This window comes from Lissotriton vulgaris, chromosome 8 (genome assembly GCF_964263255.1).
Source record: "Lissotriton vulgaris chromosome 8, aLisVul1.2, whole genome shotgun sequence".
In the NCBI taxonomy this organism is placed as follows: domain Eukaryota; kingdom Metazoa; phylum Chordata; class Amphibia; order Caudata; family Salamandridae; genus Lissotriton; species Lissotriton vulgaris.
The window spans coordinates 144,808,452-144,831,761 of NC_141696.1; the positions used below are offsets into that span (position 1 = coordinate 144,808,452).

The window sequence follows — 23,310 nt, forward strand, 5'->3', positions numbered from 1 at the left end:
ACACCCTCAAGCATATAACTCTCGTTACCTGAAGCACTTCCTCTAACAGGCACTTGACACAAACAAAAACAGCAAATTAACCCAGTCAAAGATAAAGTGAGAAGTGTGTTTTGAAACAGAGCCAATAATCCCATGAAGAGAACAAGGTAAGAGGATCTATGCAATGAAGAGGTTGTTGTAGGGGTGGGGTATTATGATATGAGTTATAATATTCACCTTCAAGATAACTGACCACACTCTACACAAATCACCAGGACAATAAGAAAAGGACTAGAAGTCTACCAACGCCAAGTCCTTCGTCACTCCATCCGCATGAATAGCCTTGGAGGTCTAGTTGTGAGCAGTGTAGACCATTATAGGACAACTTGTGTGAGCTACAAGTCACTAACAAATTAAAGAACAGGACTGAGTGCATCCTCGCTGGCTGCACAGTTCCAACTCTTCTGAATCACCGATTCTGATACAGAAGTGTTGGATAGGAGTGTTGTGACCGAATCGCTAAGGGCCTTCAGCGGTCTTCAGACCCATTCAAAGGTAATGCCACCCGCTATCATTTTGTCTTCGGAGGTTGGCTGCTACTTCTGCGTTTTGTTTATTCTTACAAGAGCTATGTATGAAACTGGAAGATTTTCACAGCCATGCGCTTCGATCCCTCTGGAAATTGAATTGCTCTCCCCTCTAACTCCTCCATCCATTCACACCCCCATCTTTGATTCTGGCTTCTCATTGCAATGCACAAATTGGATGAACATTTTTTCTTTTGTTCAATTTTCTCTTTCCGAAAAGCTCATCCTACCATAAAACCAGTGAAAGCAGAATACATTCCTTTATCATGTTCATTACTTAGAAGGTTCACATTGAAACGGTTATCCTCTTTTATATGCATAGATTTCCTCTTGATTATCACTGCTCGACCGCCTTCCCACAGTATTCCGTTTTTCTGCATCGCACACTGTTCCAACCTCCTGGTTCCACCCAGACGGTCTCCATACATCTTTAACTCCATTTTCCCGCATCCTTGATTCTTCACATTACACGTTCCCACAGCGTCGACAGATGTGCTCAATATTTTCCTCCACTCTACGTCTCGGTTCTTGAACTATGGTTAGTTACTCTCAGTTCACTTTCAGAAAGCTAGGATAGCTTTCTCTGCCCACCCCTGCCCTGACCTCCTGGTACTTTTGTTGGGAAACGGCCCTTACAACGAATCATTTACAACGAAATCGTTAACCACGCATGCAGTACAACGCATGCGTGGTTAACACGAAAGTCTTTACCACGCATACCTGTACTACGAGGTTTGTAGTAAAGGTATATGTGGTAAAGGTAAAAAAAAAAAGGGGGGGGGGGCTTGGGGGGGGTCTCCCCCCCCAAAAAGAAACTCACCTGGAGTCACGTTGGGTATCAGCGTCGTTTAAGAGAAAACGGAAAATAAACTTCCGCTTTCTCTTAACGACTATGACGTCACCACGCTAGTAATTGTGGAAAATGTTATGCGTGGTGAACGAATTCCGTTGTAACGCATGCGTGGTACAGGCATTCGTTGCAACGGAATTCGTTGTAACGTCATATATTCCTTTTGTTTTGCATATATCTTTATTTCTTTTCAGTTATGAATGTGGCAATATAATCCAAGGGCATGCCACCCAAAACCAAGAAAAATCTTGCAGTAAAACTGATGGAACTGGAGAACATTGTATGCCCAGGGTTGTAAACAGACGTAGCTTGATTGTCTGTATATTATTTTACATGCATTTATGTACCCTTTCTACCTTCTTCCTAATGCACTTTCAGAATCTGGATGCTCTTACGCTTTGGTATTATTGGTGACCAGAGTCAAAGAAATGTATATACATTGTGCTTGGTTCTGCTTAGTACTGATTAACGGCGCAACATCCTTGATAGCACCCGATAGGGTTGGAAAAGGAATGCGCGTGGTATGGTACTGGGTTATACGGAGTAGAGACCGGCTTGATGCCGTTATGGCCCTGTGCCATGCGTTAGGTGCATGGACGTGCGTTTCAATGGAGTTTGCTGTGTTTTGAGCACCGCGGTGGTGCATTGTAGTCTATTGCTGAGCTCAGAGAGCGCTTCACTGTCATCTTAAAGTTAATAATTATGAAAAGCTGGACCAATGAAGCACCTCCTACCTCTTCCAGTTGTGCTACTTCGAAAGACCCTATTTGTCTACACATCTAGACCTCACTCTGCTCTGTCCCACCTCCCCTTCTTGCTTTATCCCAGGGTAATACAAGATGGTAAACGAGGGGTTTTCATTAAAGTGCACACTCCATCTTACCTTCCACTTTCCCTTCTCTTAAGCCCTCTGCTTTCTTCTGCTGTGGCGCACATGCTCACCCCACAACATGACGTCATCCTCCTCTCCTGCCTACCTCACACCAACTATGAAACATTTTTTACTGTGTGAGAGTGGGCGGGCCTTGGAAGGGGGCGGGGCTTGCTAACCATCACAATATGAACACAATGGTGGGACTTTAAAGGGGATGGGGTTGGGTGTCATGGATCTTTGGACTTTAGCAGCCACGTATGTCCTGCCCAGCACAACAACACACCTAATGGTTCTCAAGACGTGTCCCTAGGAGGCTACAAAGTCTGTAATGGATTTGTAGAGTAGCACAACCACAAAAGTGCTGTGAACCTTCCCTCTGCTGTGGTTTCCAGCTTGGAATATTCTGGGTTGCCATTTCAGAAAACTCTAGTGAAAGGATCTCTTGTCAAAATCTTGAACAAAGAAGAACTACGTGCATGAAGATACGTGGCAGAACAACTGATACATGGCAGAACGACAGAGAAGTGGCCTTATTCCCACCAGTAGTACCCGTAACATGTCAAAAGCCAACAAACTCCCTAAGGACGCTCCAATGGATATCACCAAGGGATCGCAGGCGAGTGCATAAAGCATGAAGTCCTGCGCTGAACATACAAAGCAGAGGCTGAGCAGTGGACAAAACCAAAGAAGGCGTTACATTAGTGGCAACTGCAGGAGCATCTCTAATTTAAAGAAACAGAACCCTGGAGCGGCCATTACCTTGCATTCCACTTTGTCACTGCGAAACCATTTTCTGCAGAATAACTGCATAATAATAGGGGTCTAGGCAGACCCCTAGTGCACAGTAAAGAGCTGCTTGTTTTCTTGTAAGCTACAATGTCACCATGTAGCCACTACTAGCTGTTAATTAAAGCCCAGATGTTGCTTTGGTCCAGTTTGAGGTACGATTGGTATGGGTAAGCGACTCTCAGCAGAAGTGCCAGGGTGTAACGCTGGACAACTCCAATTGAGATGATAGATCGAGGCCGGGGAGTCTGATGTGCCCTTCGTGTGTCAGGCCAGATTCCTCAGTGAAGAGGGGAGCCCTGGGCGGCTTGTTTGAACCAAAGACTTGGCTGAACAGACCCTTCTTGGAGAAGAGGAAGCAGCCTTGGGTTCCCAGGAGCATTTCAACCAAGATGGATTGACTTTCCTGCTAGATCCGCCCGTGTGTGGCATAGAAGACACTGTAAGAATACCACAAACCTTGCAACACTGATATGAGGTGTCAGACCTTTGAACCATCCAGGCCTTTGTCCCCTGAAAGCTTTGTTTATAGTGGTTGATAATTTGCCCTTTATGCAGGGTCATCTTAAATTTTTGCCTTCTGCTGGCAAACCAGCTTTTGTTGGCCATAGTAAACTGTGCACTTTACTCCTGCTAAGCAGTGGTATCGTGTGCATGTGTGACTACAATTTAAACATGGTAAAATTGGCATATACATGATTGACACATTTCATTTATTTTCAAGTCCCTAGTATATGGTATTACCTATACCCAGTGCTTGTAAATTGAATGCTGCAACACTCATTGTGCCGCCCACTATAGTAGCACTATAAAACAGGTCTCAGGCCTTCCGTTACAGCCAGTAGAGCACATTAAAAATGCCATTTCGACCTGGCAAAATAAACCTTTTGCCAGGTCTACACCTTCCTATTTTGTAGTTATAAATCCCATCTGAGGTAGGCCCTAAATACCCATAGGGCAGGGTGCATGGTATGTAAAACGTAGGACATGCATATTTAAAGTTTTAAACGTCTTGGCAGGGAAAAACCTCCTAAGGTGTTTTTCCCTGTGGCAAGGAAGGGTCTGACAAACTAAAATTGGTTAACATTACTGCATATAATAAATGCAAAATTCAGTTCTGGAACAGCTAAAAAAATACTTCTTCCACTCATTTTAATTGTAATTTAAAATCCTCTTTAATGGTAAAGTCAGATTTTAAATTACTACTTTGGAAATGCCACTTTTAGAAAGTTGCCAGTTCCCTGCCTCAGGTTTTTGGTTCCTTTCTGTGAGTGGACAGCTGCCTTGGGCTGGTTGTTCCCTCCCCACTGGGACATGTGTATTGGAGCCAGTCAGTGGACAAAGGGCCTGGGTGTATTTATTTATTTATTTTAGATTCTTTTATAGCGCAGGAATTCAATCTCCGGAGAGATATCTCCGCGCTTTGTTCTTTCTGATATCCAAGTCGAGACAGTAAAATGTGAAAAGTAAATGATTGGCATATGGGAGCTAAAGAGTGGAGAATAAATATGTCTTTAAACATTTCTTAAATACAGGTAGATTGGAATTAAGTCTGAGGGTAAGTGGCAAGGAATTCCAGATAGTAGGGCCCTTGTAAGATAAGGCTCTACCTCCTTGTCTCTCTTTCCTAACTCTGGGGATTGAGAGTAAAGCCTGGTGTTTTGATCGTAAAGAACGACCTGGTTGGTAAGGCTTAAAGACTTCTACAAGATATCTGGGTCCAGTGCCGAACAGGCATTTGTGGATGGTACAACAAATCTTGAATTTCACTCTCAGGCGAATGGGGAGCCAATGGAGTTTGTTTAGAAGGGGACGGGAGGGAGTCCTAGCTGGAACATGTAGGATCAGTCTAGCGGCCGTATTTTGTGCCACTTGTAACCTCCCCAGTTGTTCCTCGTTGGCTGATATAAGTAGCCCATTGCAGTAATCTAACCTGCTAATTACCAGGATTTGTACTAGTGTTCGTCTATGATGGTCTGGGAAGACTCTTCTAAGTAGGCCAATCACCCTCATACAGGTTCCTGTAACCTGTATGACGTGATCTTTAAGTACTAGGGATTGGTCCAATTTAACGCCTACGTTTTTTACATTTTCTTTAGGGCATGGAGTCGTGCCTAGTTCTGGCGGCCACCACTCAGGGGACCAAAGAAGTGGAGCATTACCGAAGAGCATGACCTCCGTCTTGCCCACATTACACTGTAGGCAATTGGAGGCCATCCATCCAGCAATAGCTCTCATTCCAGCAGCAAATGAGTCTTTCACCTCAGATGTCATATTCTGGAAGGGAAATAAAAGCTGAGTATCATCAGCGTAGGATATAGGTGTAAACCCATATTCTCTCACGATAGTCGCCAGGGGGGCCACATATATAGTAAAAAGTGTAGGGCTCAGGCATGAGCCCTGCGGAACCCCCTTTGTGAGCTCCCTATAGATGGAACTGTGGGAGACCAGGCGAACACATTGTGAGCGGCCTGAGATAAAACTTTGCAGCCATGATAGGGCCACTCCACCCACTCCCACCTTTTTTAGACGACTGATGAGGATGTCATGAGATACCGTGTCGAAGGCAGCGGACAAATCCAATAGCACCAGAATCATTGAGCCTCCCCCATCTTGTGCCATCCTGATGGTATTGGTCACAGAGAGGAGAGCTGATTCTGTGCTATGGTTTGGTCTGAACCCAGATTGTGAGGGGTCCAGGCCGTCCGCTGCCTCGATGAATTTCGACAGGTGAAGGTTGACATGTCTCTCAGTCATCTTACTTAGGTGGGGCAGGAGGGATATCGGGCGGAGATTGTTAAGATTTGACCATGGTAAGGAGGTATTCTTCCGAACCGGGTTTACAACTGCTTTTTTCCATTCATTAGGGATATTTCCCTTCTTGAGGGAGAGATTAATTAATGACGTAAAGCTCGGAGCTAATAAGCTTCCTAGAGAGACCAACATTTTGGCAGGTTTCTTATCTGTTGGAGAGCCAGTTTTTATTGAATTGAGTAGGATGGTGACTTCTGTTAAGCTGATTTCTGGGATTGTAGTCAAAGTGATCCTACTGTCGTCCATTTTGTCTAGCTTAGGGCTAGGAAGGCACAATATTTCTCCATTATTTATTACCTTGGTGATTTTGTCATAGATGGAGTCAATCTTGTTTTCAAAGAATATAGAGACATCATCACACAAGGTTTGGCTAAAATCGTCCGAGCTTTCGAAAGCTACGGGCTTGACGAATGTTTGCAAGATTTTATAAAGTTCTCTTGTGGAGTTTCCAGCCTCCGTTATTTGTTTCTCCAAATTATATTTCCTTGCTTTTTTTATATTTTTGAAGTACTTGGATTGTGCCTCTAGATAAAGCATTTTACTAGTGGGGGTATGTATTTTCCTCCATTTTTTTTCCAAGCTTCTACATTTTTGCTTCTCAACTCTTAACTCTTCCGTATACCATGCTTCTTGCTTGGTTTTTCGGTCCCTGCTTCTGTAGTTCTAGTGGAGCCAGTAAGTCAATAGTTTCCAAAAGTGATTTCTGAAATTTGGCAAGCCCTTGTTCGATATTCTCTTCAGTTAAAAGCACGGGTTCTATCCATACTTTTTCTAATTTTTCTAGGGTTATTTTGTGCCACTTCCGTTTCCAAATCGCAGGGAGACGTTTTTTTTTTGTAGAGGGGAGTGGGACTTCCTGGCAGGATGGCTGGGGAGGAGCTGTATCCTGCCCTAATTACACAAAAAAGAACCCAATATTCAGCCTCCCCTTTTCTTTTGTTTCACCACAGCTAGACTGGAGGCAAACCCAGGGAAAAGGGAGAACTGATCAGAAATGGTTTAGTGGATAGACAAAGGGTTTGTCTCCCACCCACAAGCTGGCACTGGATAGAAAATGGTGCTCTCAGAACCTGCTGGATCTGAGAAGATAAAGAAGGAGGACTGCCCTGCTGTCTGAAGAACAGGACCCCAAAAGGGACCCCAATAGTCAGTTTACTTACATCCTGCTCAAGCTGCAGGGAAACAACAAGCTACAATTGGCCTTTTACTACAACTATCCAACTGATCAGGACTGGATCCTTCTGTGCCTCTACTTCCTACCCTGTGAGTCTCTCTAAGTGCCTTACCTGAAGTCCTGGGGGTGTATGTGTGTGGGGAGAAGGGGGGGGGGGGTGGCTATAGAAGTATACACCTGTGATGGGTTGGGACTTGAAGGACTAAAGTCAGAAGGTAACATTTTTGACCAGGATAAGCCTGGTTGATGTATCTGACCTGAGCTCCATCGCGGTTAGCATGAAATTGCATCTGGGTCCTGTCCTACAAGGACCATTGACTATTATTTGCACTATGTGCTATTTTTACTTAAAAGTTAAAAAATGAATTTCCATTTCTACTCATTGGATGTCATTTAATTTATTAAAATATTCTCTATTTTTGTGAATTGGGTTGTGATTTTCTCTAGTGTTGTGGTTTCACTTTATTGCAGTGTTGCAAAAATTATTTACACATTGCTTCTTAGCTAAGCCTCACTGCTCTGCACCGTGGTACCAGAGGGTTAAGAACAGGTTATCTATTGACATTTGTGGTTTACTCTGACAAGGACTGCAAATATTCTTTGAAGAAGGTCCTCACCTCCTTCAACAAATAACACAATTTCTTACAATGATTCACACAATCTTGCAGTTGACTCTGAAGTTCTCACTATGAAGTTCAACACTGGTTTCAATAGCAGAGACTTGATTAATGCGCATTAAGAAACATTATGATGGATGCCGAACTTCATCAATTGTTTTTACTTCCCAACAATCTCCAATTCTGACTCTGCCTAAATCCAAACCCACTCTGAATTGTTCAGACGACCATGGACGAGAAACGGACTGTCAAAGTCTTTATTAATCGCACAAGGGTTGGCACAGAGTTGGGTCCAAAGTTGGCCCAGAGTTATACCAACAGGGCACTGCATTCTCCTTTCCCTGCCTCCAGCTACAACCATCCTCCCATCCTTGAGGGTTCCCATAATTCACATGCATGGATTTTCTCTTCCCCGCCAGCTTAGCAGTCAAGTGGCATGTGGGAAAAAACTGCTTAAAATAAAAACACTATAAATGTAGACTAGACTTGATACTATCTAGAAGCAGGAAGTGGAAGATAATACACAGCGATTGTGCCAAGTACTCGCAACGTACATTACTGTACAGAGGCAACGGAATAATACTGGAAGAACAGCAATGAAAACAAGCGCGGCTTGGACAAAATGACAAAGGAGAATTTCTTCAGCTCAAAAAAATTCTATGTACTGCAAAGACCTTCTTCTAGTCAACTTACCTAATTTTGTGTTTGTAACACTGTGAGGGGGGCAGCACTTAGGTTTCTATCTTATTTGGGCGATGCAGTGTCCAGAGACTCCCCCAAGCATAGGTTGATGCTTGAGGTGGACATGCCAGAAGGCGGTCCAACAGGGTGCTTGGAAACACTGGCCTTGGATGTGCCAGTGCATCCCTTGAGAGGCCATCTAGTGCTATGAAAGAGCACATAAAGGCTGAGCAGTGATGAATCAGTACAGGAATTTATATAGCGCAAATCACCGAGCGGTTTCTAAGCGCTTGCTTAGAGAACCCGTCCTGGTATTCCCCTGTGAGATAACCCCAGCAGGGTATCCGCAAGGTGAAAGCCAGGCATCCCGCCGCGAGGGGCCGTTGTGGAGATTAAGCGAGCTATTGCCCAGAGTCGCAGAGTGTGAACCCGTGAATCGAGTAGGCACCGGAGCGAGAATTGTCGAGCCCATGGACATTTTAGGACTCAAGACCCCGCCGAGCCGGGAATTGAACCCTGGTCCCGGGCTGACCTCCGCTTCCAGGTCTGCCTCCTCTAACCAGTGAGCCACCCTTCTCCACAACCAGTGAGCCACACTTCCTCTAGGTTCATAGGATGTCCCGTCAAGAATCTTAGATTGGCTTGGGGTCTTATTCTGGGAAATACAGAGCGTTGAGATAAGAGTGTGGAGCAGAAAAACTAAGTTTGTTTCACCAGGAAAAAGTATCGAGACAAGGTAGAGAGACCTTTTCATGCTACTAGCACTGCCAGGCCCTCAGAGAGAATCCAAGATGAAAAAAAGAGTGAGGATTGGTCAAGTAGAGATGCAGGTCAAAGGCTACCAAAAAGAAAACTAGGAAACAAAAAGAGATCTACGGTATAACACCATAGATGAAGCATGCTGATAGCTGATGCAAGAAAAATACATGCAAGAAAAGAGTACAAAGACCATGGAAGGGAATTCTAAAATTCAGTGCGTATGAGGTAGCAACGATCATTGTGAAGGTAGTGGATGAGAAGTGACCACGGAGAAAGAGGAAGGTCTACCAAACCCACAAGAGACCCCCAATTATTATCTTTTTAAAGTGTGTGCAAAAGAAAACCCAGGTGTGCCAAACCTGGAGATGGAGCAGATTCCAGCATTGTTCATACGGCCAAGTAACCCAGGCCTGCCATACATCACAATGTTCTTTGCCTCGTTTACGGTACTTCTAAGTCTCTTTCTAGATATGGCAGCTATTTATTACTACAACATTTTCTGGGTGTACTTCAGTTCCCTCCTCCTTATCTTTTAAAAGGCTTAGCAAGTGCTTAAAAGCCACCCTTTAAATAGATCCTGTACTGAACAGTCAAGTTATTTTATGTTTTTTTTGTAATTACAAACCTTCCTTTGTTAGAATTCCTCATTGTGCAAGCAAATGTGCTCAAAGACCTGACGGTCCAGCACTTCGGCCGGGAAGAGGTTTTGCTTTTAGATGAAAGCTAGCATGGTGCCAAGTTATTGGTATGGACTACTAATTTATTCCTTCACAGAGATACTCACGTCACGACAATCTACCTCAAAATATGTAAAGATTTTATGTAGATATGCAAGGTTAAACTGTACTGTGTCTTGTCCAATACTGGCTTGGTCTCACCCAGACTCATCCACCCTTACCTACTTCCAGCATCTCACGAGCGAGGTGGTCATGCTGCAATAAAAATGTTCTTTAATGCCCACCATTGTTCATTGGAGCTATTTTGCAGCAACATATATACCCCCCCCCAAAAAAAAAAACATCTGTTCACCGAATCTCCTCCTCATTCCAAGTGCTTGGCAACTTTCTACAAAGAAATGTATATAGTAAACATCACGTTGCCCCTAAAGACATCACAGCGCAGGAAATGACATGCTTATTGGTCAGACAAGGACGGGGTGCAGTGGTGAATTAGACCCCAGTACAGTTGCAGATGAATACCTTCTCTGTTGAAAACCCCAGTTTCTCCTAAAAGGTTGAGCATGAGACCAGAACGATGGTTGACCAGGAATTCTTGGCAATAGTTAGATGAAACAAAATCTCCTAATTTGAAAATAATTGTCTAAACTCCCAAATCCCGTAGGATTTAAAATCTGCTTTATTAAATTAGTGTATTTGTGGTTGTTCAAAATCAACAAATGAGAAAAAAAGATATACGCTTCATGGTTTCAACATACTTACAAAAACTATTACATTGAAGTATTTACCTAAAATAACTATAAAAGATTTGTTGCGACTATTCATATTATCATATAGAGAATGCTCTAGATGTTGGCTAGTATTAAATGTAATCTCAAGCGGTTGTAATACAAAGCAATTACATAAAACATACTGAAGTTTAAAGGTCAGAGCTTCATGCACAAAACAATGACTTTGCATCATGATCTAAAAAATAGGTAGCTGACCAAAGTAAATATATATATATATATATATATATATATATATATATATATATATATATATATATATATATATATCTATCTATATCGGAGTATTAAGAATTTTATAATGGATAAGCTGAGAATTTGTGTGGTCACATTTTGTGTCTCTTTTTTACCTAGCAGAAGCATCCGCTTCAACAGATTTAAGATAGAACTTTTGTTGTAAAAGATATGAATGAAGACAAATCGAAAACTAAAATCTTGCAATTAACAAATCTCAGCAATTTCCAGGAAAAATTGGCCTATAGTGCAACTACCTTGGAAGAACCAGCTCTAGGTTAATGTTAAAAGAAACAACCAATAAGTTTGTTGCTTAACTCCAATCTAAATAGCTCAAGAAACGTTAATTTCTCATTCAACATACCCCGTCGCGGTTCTTCAAGCTTCACAACTGGCATGGTATAAACAGGGGTTCAATATAACTATGTTATTGTAAATTTGTCTTAAGGGCACATTGCAAATCCTTCAAAGTCAGAATTGATGCCTACGAGGGCATTACGAACAGTATTTGAACTTTTTTTTTTTTTTTTTACAAAAGGAAGCCAAATAATTGTGCTTCCTGACTTTTCAGCAACCAGGTATAACAAAGATCCAGCAGCCCTTGAAAAGAGTTCTCACCAAGACCATGCACAAACCATTCCCCTTCATACCTTTGCAGTGACAGAGCGATATGAGTGGAATAACAACGGCAGGAGTGCCAGGGTGGGTCTCACCCTCTCATTTCAAGGAAAAGTCTGCAATAGTTGTAGATCCCAAATAACCACTATTGCTAAAATTAGCTACGCAATTTAACATCTACAAACAATTAATAACTGAATTAAAATCAGTAATATTGCCAAAACCCCACCCACTTACTTCTAAGGTAGAGATATTCCAACGTAGACCAGAAATGATTAGCGTTCAACAAAAATAATACAGTGTATGCATAATATTAAAATATAAACCATGTGTAACCAAGCATAGGTTTAAAAAAGAGAACATACAAGTATAAACAGAATTACTGTTTCACCTAAAAAAAATTCCATACCAAAACCTAAACATTCAACTGAGTAACCAACCGCTTACAGAATACTGTAATTATTTATTACTTATCCTAAATGCACACAAAAAACGTTCAGTCTGATTATACCCATGTTCTGCACAATAAATCTTATCTCAAGTGCACTTAAAAATGTAAATATGTTTCCTTGTATACCACCACTGAGCCTGTAGTAATAGAAACATAAGAATAGTGATGTGATTTCTTAAACATTCATTTAATCATAAATAAGATTTTAAACATCTATTTAATTCTAGTATTACATTAACGTAATTACGTACTAACTGAGCACACTATGTAATCTCATCTTCCGATCTTGGCTAATAATACAACAGTTACTCGCTGAAATAGAACAGTTCATAAATTAATCCCCACCAGAACTGTAAATCCAGGCTATGTCGAAATACAAAACATCGTGGTGCTATCACCTTTCATGTGCGCCGTTCATCTTTGAATAATACTGTGATTACCATCCACTAGCACTAAGAAACAAGACAAACTATGAAGGATAAAATACATATTTAAAATCATATTATGATTACATGAATGTCTAAAAAAATGCATTGCTTTCTTTGTTAATTGGACAACTCCTGATGAAGGACAGCTTCAGGTCGAAACGCATTGGGAATAGGTATTGAATGCACTAATGGACACCTCATTACAAGCATAAAAGTGGCTTGAGATAATAGATTTATGCCTAACAAATTTAGAGCAAGCCGATGTAGTTGACTATGCTTTGCTCGATGATCAGGACCAAAAAAATGTGTGCAAATGGATGAAATTAGGAAACCCAGTGGGTACCAAGAGGAGGGATGCTAGTAGGGAGACACGGTCCTGTGACAGGACCAGTGCTTTAGGGACATTTCAATCCGCACCTAGGATCGTTACATTAATAAATCTGTTTGACAGTCAATCAACTACAGGAGTGCGCTGGTACCAATATGCAAAGGATGCATGTACATGAACACGCTGTTAAGAGTTCTGATTTCAGCAGGAAGTTCTAAATCTGAATTAAAATTCGAACCACAGGTGCAGCATACTGCATGTAATGCAGCTGGTGGAGTCTCTTAAGGATTTAGCACTTCCCCCAGAAATAAGAAAACTTTCCCCCTAGCACCTAGCTTTTATGCCCACATTGCTAGTGGTATACAAAACAGTGATGGGTGGAATGCCTGAATTATTATCAGACACTGGTAGTCACTCGAGCTTCGTCGGTATTGTGCACACCATGCCACCTCCATTTGGACCCAGCTACATGCAAGTCAGTCATGACTCTGCTCAAATTGGAACAGTCCAACACGAACTGCCAGGCCAGGTCCAGACTAAACCAGTACACAAGCTATCCGGGACCAGTTTTGCCGCAGTTATGGGCTCATCAGCTGGGTTCAGCTTGGTTCCAGTGACACAGTGGGGACGGGACCCACATATGGGCAGACCCGTCTCACTTAGGGTAACACAATAAGTGTATCAAACAGTTATGGATGGAATGCTTGACTTAATCGCAAGCACTAGTAGTCACTCGGGCCGCATCCCAATTCATCGTCATTTTGCACACCATGCACCTCAGTTTGAACCCAGCTTTAACGATGGACTGGGATGCGGCACAAGTGATTACCAGTGGCTGAGATTAATTCAATCTTTCCATCCATCTGTTTTGTATACATTGCAAGTGGGGCGGTAATACACCTGTGGTAATACCACACCCAGTGTTACCAATACAGGTATATCTTAATTAGGGCTCCCGGTTTTATGTTTTTTTTTTTACATTTCCGTCTGTATTTATCCATATTTATTTTTTGCCCATTTTATCTGTATTTATCAATATTTATTTTGTGTTTTGTGTATAAATGATGTAAAACTGTACATTTCCATATTTATTTAACTGATAGACGTGTATTCATCCTTTGATCTCTGTCGTGATTTAGCTATTTAAGCTGCAAAATATGACTTAACAATACATCCATTAAATATTAGCATTATACACAAATGTATGTTGACATATGCCATTATTTAAAGACATTTTATCCTGCTTGTTAATTTCCCATGCTGTCCATTTGCTCAGGTGTTGGGCTACAATTAATTAGAGATAGTGCGAAGAGTCACTTGAAAGAAGCACCATTTTCTGCATTTATCCACTTTTAAAAATAAATGCAGAGAGAAAACACATTGTTTTCTGTCTGTATTTATCTGTAAAAACGGAAAACAGGGATCCTTAATCTTAATTGCAGGTTATGGTAGTATTGGGGGACTCTGCATCCATTATAGAACTTTGAATAATATGCAGAAAACTGTGGTAGAAGACAGATTTTTGCATGAGATTCCTGAATTGTGGCCCTTTTTACAGGGACATATTTAAAATGTTTGTTTGCGTGGAATTATCCCTGTCATCAGCCGTGGTCATACTACATACATGAGGTATTAACATAACACGTGCAGTACAGATAAGGGCGGAGGAGACAGTCAGATCACATAGACATAGGTCTGAATATAACCTACATATGTGGCAGCCTTAATGGCATGGCCACTTTCTGTCATAACTATTTTAATTGAAAAGAGTGACTTACTGGACCAATATTCGGGAACTGAGACATTGTACTCCAGGAATTATAAGTAACTCGTCACTAAAATGTTGCCAATTTGGATATTTTTGCATTAAAGACTTTACATATACCAACATCAATTGTGCTCATTCTATCGACCTTCAAAGAATGAAAAGCGAAGTCAGCTCCACTGAGTGTTAGAGCACAGGTCCCCCTCAGATCTCAACAGGAAGTGATTGACTGACTGAGATATTTCAGTCATTTTACACTAGTTTGTCTGACGTTACTGAGGAGTGTGTCACCAAATCACAGTATGCTGCAGAGAAAGTAGGCCAGGGACACAACCCACTGCCAGAAGCTGGAACGAACGAGAAGAATGGAAAGCAAATGGCTGCCTTAAAATCATTCCAAATCAGAAATCATCTTTAATGGTACAGTAAACATCTCTACCTTATGCCCTCTCAGATGTCAGTGCTTGGCAAGGAGCCATCACCATTTATCAGACTCCTCCTTTCAACATTCAGCATTCCATACACCAGTATCTGGTAGATTAATTTAGAACTAAAATCATAAAGCACCTTACTACTTAGGAAAGTAAGTTCAGTCGTTGGCGACTGTAAATGTCTTAAGGAATTCTCCAAGATCACTTAACTCAGCGTTCAAATTACCCTCTCAGCTATCTGCAGGAGACAACTTCATGATAACTGGCCCAACTTGCACCTTATTATCGACAGCAGTCCTGCTTTGCACCCAGAATCCCACTGGCAACATAATCCAGGAACCAGATGATTCTGGACCAAGATGCCAATCACTCTCTGACAATCAAAAACTGAAAACCCATCTTTTCCTCTCACATCTTTCAGATATTATGGAGAAGTAGGGGTTCTCCAAGTTTACTTGTTCCATTTCATTTTCCACTTTGATTTTCAGACACCCTTGTTGGGTGTGTATTTGGATGCGGCGTGTATACGTTAGCATTGAAGGAAACATGGGTGCAAATGCAAAATAACTGTGTTTACTAGCATCATTGGTGCAAGACAATTGCAGCTGTGACTTGTCTAGAGAAATGAATCTTCAATCCCAACATACATGGACACAAGACACATACTCCTTGCACTTACCGACTGCACCAGGACCTCGCCCACTTTCTGCATCTCGTGCCAGCTCTGCACGCAGTCGCTGACCTGCTCGAGGAACTGCTCGTGGTGTTCCAGAAGCTCCGGGATCTGGTCGAAGATCTCGTCTACCAAGGCGGGGTCGCACAGGCAGGAGTTCTCGGGCTGCTTCAATGGCTTCATGTAACCCTGGTGAGAACAGAGATAGTCACATGAAATAAAGCACACCAGGGATGCATCATAAACAGACAAACATATTAGCACTAAGGCAGTCTCATCAGCACCTGGCGTCCTCAAGCCAGCAAGACAAGAAACGCACAGATACAGACAGAGCAATAGTAACATGAAGGGATTGATTCCAGACAACAATCCAGCTAGGATGCTTTTCCACAGCAGTTCACATGCTTGGAATTCTCAATTCTCTGCCACTTGGAAACCTTATGATTATTGTTATTTTTACAATAGATTTGCAGATGTTTAAGTCGGACAAATAAAAGATTACAAGGCCTACTGTATTTGTAAATGTAAATGTATTTGAGCTTATATAGCGCACAGCTACCCGCAGTGGGTTTCCCGGCGCTTGCTTAGGGAACCCGTCCTGGTATTCCCCTGTGAGATAACCCCGGCAGGGTATCCACAAGGTGAAAGCCAGGCATCCCGCCGCGAGGGGCCGTTGTGGAGATTAAGCAAGCTATTGCGCAGAGTGTGAACCCGTGAGTCGAGAAGGCACCGGAGCAAGAATTATCGAGTCCGTGGAATTTTTAGCCCAAGACCCGCCGAGGCGAGGAATTGAACCCTGGTCCAGGGCTGATCTCAGCTTCCGGGTCTGCCGCCTCTAACCTCTGAGCCACACTTCTCCACTTCTCCATTTGATGCTAACCTGCATGGTTCATTTAAAAAAACCTTCAGTCCAATATAGCACAATTGGATTTAAACCAAGGTCTCCTGAGACCCACAAGTTCATAAAAGAAACACTACTCACCCTAGCTTTTAAATCTCAACACCTCTAGAAACGGCGCTGAATTTCTATTCGGGAGCAAACTCTGCGTGTTCTATGCAACTGGAATCGCAAAGAAGCTCGGCTTGCGTCTTTCTTTTACGGTTTCGAGACCAAGAGGGACTTGTGTGAGCTGGGCGAAGCTCAAAGGCTCTGGGGTGCAGAGCTGAAGCTGCTCCTCCCATTACTAGTTCAGCTCTCCAGGGAGAGCATGCAAGCTCTCATCAGAACATGGCAGTAAGACGCGATATCCCCACGGTGCTTTGAGCGTCAGAAGCATCAAACCGCTCCTAATTTGTACGACCATGTTACACTGATGCGAACAGCGCATTCAAATCCCACTGCAGCGCATCATGCATAAAATGCACTCTGCTTCAGCAACCGGGATCTCCAACCATCAACCAGGAAACCCTGGCAGAGACAGCACCTGAGCTAACAAATTCTCCACCTCCACCACCCCTGAGACAACTAGATCAGATAATGCTTTATTCGATTTTGCTTCAAAATCATGAAAGCGTACAAATAAAAGACAATCATAAAAAGGCAGCAAACATACAGACAATAATACAATGCAGTCAAATATCTAAAGGTAAAGTAACTACAAGTTAAGCAACATGTGCCTAGACATTTGAAGTACTTTCAAAATTTTTAAAAACGTACTGTGTTTAAAATTGGGATTACCAACTAAGCTGATACATGAGGCTGTCCCTTTATACAATTTCATCAGCAGTTACAGTTATTATACCGCGAATCAAGTCTCTTAGATGCAAACAAGTTACTACCGCTGAAAGCGTAGGGACCCCTTCCACGCAGATAGGTATAGTCTGCCTTAGATCTTATTGGCAGGATATATGGGGTACTTGGGTAGAAATCATATAAGTCCCACACAGATATAAAGCCGTCTCCTTTTTGGGGCGGGTTGGATCGTAGATAGGGGACGATGTTCCTGTTCCTAAATTTCACTAGAACCAGGTCCCCGCTGATGTCTTTGGTTAAAGACCCTAGCCAGCCCACTCTTCTAACACACAGGATTCCACCGTCGTGGTTGGGTGTAAGTGGTCTGTTTTTAGATAGCCAGAATATGACCTTATTTAAAAGTTCCTGGCGACTTTCAGGTCTCCCGTGGGAGGGTGCCGGTATTCCTGAGAGAACAAGGACAAATGGGGCGGCGTCTGGGGGTAAGTGTATGGATGCTGCTCTGTTCGGGTCCACTCTAGCAGCAGTATACTTAGTAAACCCAGATTTAGGGGCGACTTTAGGGGCAGTTGTAGCAGTTTTGTTAGGAAATTGTGGAGAAGTTTGGGCATGTTTACTTATGTTAATAGGCAAAGGAGCATTGGGGGCAATAAGTATGTCAGAATCATTGGGTATTACCTTCTTAGAAGTGGACGGAGAATTGGTTTTAGTGGTTTTCTCCTTTCTTATGGTAGTTAGCGAAGGGGCTCTTCCCCCATTAGATGGATCTTTAATGGTTGGTAGAGAGTTTGCTTGAATGATTTTCTCTATACCTGTTAGTCTATCACCCAGGACGTAAATTTTTTCTACCAATGGTAATACGATAGAATTTAACAATAGCTCTAACTGAGACAGTAGAGGGAAACGGGGAGAAGATACTTGGGCGTCACATTTTCCAGCCTCCACCGTAGTTAAGATGGGGTTAGTGACTGGCGATGTAGGAACAGCGCACAGTTTTGGTATTATCGGATGATTCCAGCTGTCATTAGTCCCGTCATGCTTCCCTTTAGCGTTTGGGCCCTGGGACAATGCAATACCTTGGGTATTGTCTTTTAGAGATGGTCTAGATGAGGCACAAAGTTTCCTAATTGGTGTAATGGTGCTGATGCAGTTTACTGGGGAAGGGAATGCCACTGGGGCATACTTAGTGCCACACAAAGCCTTTATTTCCTCCCAAAAAGACAAGTTCTGCGGACTATCAGGGATCGGTGGGGGAGATTGCCTAGTAACTATGGATTGGCGTAGGTCATTATCAGCTTCGCTAGAAGTGGGCAGTGTTCTACTGGTCACAGTAAAATTTAAGATCCCCTGACTTGGGTCGCGCTGTAAGGAGATTTCTTATTGGTCCCCTTATGTGACATAATACAGTGTGGTACTATGTAAACGATGATGATGGCATTCAGGGGAAAATAAACTGTCCATAGATTGGCAATGTATAGTTCAAATCGATGTACCTCCTCTTGTCGCTGAACCATGGGGGGTGGCCCGTACCGTCCTTCTCAGGCCTCCAGAGGGCCACAGAGGGCCCGCCCTTTGCCCGGGCTTCGCCCGGCTAGTCCCGCGCGCGTCCCGTGATGCGGAGGGAGCGTCTGAACTTTAGTAGCGCCTCCGGGCGCGATCCTTGCGAAAACCGGAAGTCCCCGCAAAGCTCTCTGGGAGCTGTAGTCTCTGGCCGCAAGATGGTGGTGGAAAAGTGCGTGCAGACTACAGCGTCTGGCACCCAGGAGCTACCCCCGCAGGACAGCGTCTTTCAGGGCAGCAGCAGGTAAGGTTGGGCACTTCCACTTCAACAATGCCCTGACAACTATAACCCTCTCAGGTTCAGAAGGGATCCCAAGACGCACCTCTTGAAATATCTCGGTGCTCCTCAAGTTTCTCCAGCCTCCACTTGCCCCCTCCCCACCCCCACTCTGCGTCTTCCTTGTCTGACAGTTTCATGTTCACCACTTCCTACCCCAAGCAGCTGTTCCAAATGACCCCAAAAAAGTTTTTAAAACGTAAAGGTCGCTGGGTGCACTTTATTCAGCTGCAATATAGGTCTTAACTTTGCTATAAGAAATATTGTGACATGAAGCTGGCAAAAATGAAGGACTTGAGTTATTAGTCCTGCCGTGCAGCAGGCAATCCGACCTCATGGACATTACACAGAGAAAGGGAATGCATCCGCACCAGACGCAGCTCTGAAGTTTGAGATACTACTCGACAAAGGGATTGCTCTGTTGGCTGGAATGACTGGTCGAACGCACTATTTTATCAGAGCCATAACCATACTATTCCTGGCCTGCCGGTTCTCAAGATAAATTATAGCTAAGGCTTCCAGTTTTCCGTTTTTACAGATTTTCACAGAAAAATAAAGACAGAAAACAATGTGTTTCTTGTCTGTGTTTATTTTTTAAAAGCGGAAAAATACTGAAAATTGTGGTTCTGGTGAGAATCTCTATGCGGTCTTTCATAAACTCCAGGCAAAACCTGAGCAGATAGACCGCATGGGGAGTTAAAAAACAGGTTAAGATTTTCTTAAATACAAGCATATGCTAACAAATATTTGTAGTATAACGCTAATATACATCTGTGAGTGTAGGGTTTTGTTATACATGGCTGATTAATTTGCTAAAACGCAACAAATACCAATAAGATGTCCAAAAAAGAAATATGGATAAATACAGATGGAAATGGTAATAAAATAAAGATCATAAAACCGGGAGCCCTAATTTTAGGTAATTATTGTAGACGAGAGAACAACCCCCAACCGATGAAGAAAAGATAGAATGCACCTGCGAAGCTGCAGCTCGAGAGTTTGAGAGTTTATGGGGATGTTTTAGGGCCTATGTGTGACGATGATTGTGAAATATACTTTGTTTGAAATCAGTAAAAGTAAAATTTTCCGTTATCTGCAAGTCCGACACGCTCTTTGGGCGGTGATCACCTGGGGAGGACCTTCCTGAATCATCACCACTGGAAGTTAGATTATTGGACAATCACATGAGTTGTAAAGCGATCTCCCTCACCTATAAGAAGCTGATCAATAACTCCCCGGACATGCTCCTTCGGTTGTGGGATAACTGGGTGGCAGACCTGGTCGGCCTAGTCGATGAGGACTGGCCAGAGGCCCTGGCTTCCCCTAGAGGCGCAGCGATTAGAGGAGGGTTCAGACTGGTGCACCTTAAAATACTCCGCAGGGATTACCTATTTTGTAACACAGTGGTTAAAATGGGCAGGAGGACGGATCTGACCAGTCATAGACAGTGTGGGCATGGGTGTGTCCTCCTTCCATATCATCTGGGATTGTCCAGCGATTCAGCCCTTTTGGGGATCTGTGGTGGCGTGTATGAACGGTGTCTGTGGTGGTGATTTGACTCTTTAAGCTAAGTGGTGCCTCCTAAATGTGTGCGATGCTACGGACTTGGAATGTATGGAGCAAAACTGGATATCCCTAGGTATGGTGATTGCAAAACGCAACATAGCCCATCTATGGGGGGCATAGTCCACACCACTCCTTAGAGATTGTAAACGAGACATGAAGCGTTGTATGGTGACGGATATGGTGGTTTATGAAAGAAGGGGCTACCCCAACAAGTCGGAAAGGATTTGGGGTAAATGGAATGTTTATAGAGGAAGTCCATGTGCTGCCCCTACAGTGATGTCCTCAGAAGCCAAAATTGATAACTACGCTACATTTGATATGTGACGGGTGGGAGTGAATTGTAACACCGGAAATGGTCCTGTCCGGGCTGGATTGCGTTGTGTATACTTGATATTTCTATGTACAACAGCTGTGGTGTATTGATTTGCTACTCCTTTACGGTGTTTGTTGAACCTAAAATTCAGCTGCAGATCACTCTGAATTCCCTCCTACTATCTCCGCTATTTACTCTTCTGCGGACACTAGAGAGAAGGTAAACTGCAATTCACACATTTTTTTTTTGTAAATAATTTTTATTGCAGATCCAAGCATATGATACGTCAATCACATAGACACCATCAGTGTGAAATCCCCCCCTCTCGGTGCAAGTTCCCCAACCGGTATACACAGCCGTTTAGCCCACACCCCGGAGGTCGGGCGGCGTAGTCACAGAGCATTGCAATCCTCACAATCGGCCGGTTCTGTACATCGCATGCGGGGGGTTCCACTGTCTGCTTTTCAGTTTTTTTTGGCCTAATCCCCTCCCTCCCTGTAGTGCCTATAACTGAAACTTCCCAACTCCACTACTGGCAAGGGAAAAACCACCCCCCTCCCCCCGTATTTCGCCCTCCCCCCCCCCCCCCAAAGTTTCATCAATCATTCCAGGTCAGGGAGTGGGTCAGTATGACTGCGATCAGAGGGTCCTAGTTATCTACTGTATGTGTGTGCCTGGAGAGAGAACTGGTATCCCCGGTCATTAGTGGCCTCAAGCATCGCCTCCCGCTCAACTGCAATTCACACACGTAAACAAAATGGAAAAAGTGGCTCCTGAGAAAGGCTTCAGAACTTCTATCCTGATATCGCCCATTGGTAGAAGCCCCCATCAAACTCCCTCCAATTCTTACAGAATTCAAGAATTAAGGGGTGACTACTCCAATATAAAAGTCCAGTGGAACTGCAACAGGATGCCCAGACCCAAGAGAAACAGCATTCCTACTAACCCTAGGGCCCTGGCTGTTTCACGCTAACTGACCAGCTTAGGAGGTACATGCCTTCCCTTAAACAGGAACAGAACCCCACACAAGCTTTAGTCCTTGCTTCGAATATCTACCAGGCAATTCGTGAACTAAATACAAGGTATGCGCTTTATCTAGAGCAGAAAACCAGATAAGATTAACTGATGGACGCCGCACAGCCACAGGTCAGCATCTGCCAGTGGGCCTCAGTGCCTGCACATGCTCTGATAACTCCACAATAGTCACTATTTCATCTTGCTATGGTGTTTACCCAAGATGACCCAGCTCTGCTCCCATACCCAGTGATCTTATGATTGTCAAAGCACCAAAGAGAATGTTAGAAGGGATAGGATAAGGCAGGATGAGTCATCCGCTATCTTAGTCTGAGGCCGCTGGAGCTGGAACCGGCTTCTTTCAAGAGGGGCATTGTCTAGAGGAAGGCTCCATCATTCCCTCCCAGCCAGATGGATTCACAAGTTTTATCATAATGGAGGTTCTCGTATTTATTTCATGTTTTCCCGCAATAATCATGATGGCAGGAGGATAAATGATAAATTATCGGTTGAACAATTGGCCTCCTCCTTTGTCCTCGCCAGAATACACATTTCCCCGAGGACATGGTGTACTCAATATGCAGTCCTAACAAACTCAGCACATTAAAGTCAAGTATGCATTAACTATGCACATTACTCGGTTTTTCCATCTTTTTTCTCCACAAAGATCTGTGATTGTACCCAACTTGTAAGATACCTTTTTAAATATTTTCCACCGGTTTGTTTTTCTCACAATGCCTTTTTTTATGAACATATGTGCATATTTATTGTTCCATTACATTGGAAGAAGATTAAACAAATGGGCCTGACTAGAGACCTGCTCTTTAACCCCTTGCATGCTGATGACGGCCCCCGTCCGTCATGCAGCACGGTGGGCGTGTGCTGATGACGGCTGGGGGCCGTCATGAACCCGCCCACTCTTTAGAAATGCTGCACAGGCGCAGAATCCCAGCGCATGCAAGGGCTTAAGGTTCTAAGGAAACCGGTTCGAGCCTTTTGTCACCCCTCTTCCTAACTTCACTGTTGTCACCTCAGACCACACCGCCATCGAGCAAGTAAAGACTCCCATCCATGAAGTGCTAAAACTCAAATAAATAAAAATCCCGAATGTAAACAGTGTTAAGGTAATCCATTAACATGGTAACAATATGATCCAGAGACGAAACAACTGGAGGATATGGAGGAGAACCACTGAAAAAGGAGGAGGAAAATGAAGTAAACACGAAGGCCATCCAATTAGGAGGAAAGGGGGGACCAAAAGGGAAGATATATGTATATATGCATGCATCTATCTATCTAAATATTATAAAAAATAAATATATATATATATATATATATATATATATATATATATATATATATATATATATATA

At 43.1% G+C, this 23,310-nt stretch overlaps 1 protein-coding gene across 1 annotated transcript in view; it reads right to left on the reverse strand.

Moving 5' to 3' along the window:
• ARHGEF17 (Rho guanine nucleotide exchange factor 17) overlaps window positions 1-23,310 on the reverse strand; it is a 572,303-nt gene that overhangs the window by 154,020 nt on the left and 394,973 nt on the right. The window contains exon 3 of the mRNA XM_086933847.1: window positions 15,521-15,703. Within this exon, the coding sequence (XP_086789973.1) occupies window positions 15,521-15,703 (183 nt within the window). The remainder of the gene's footprint in view (window positions 1-15,520; window positions 15,704-23,310) is intronic.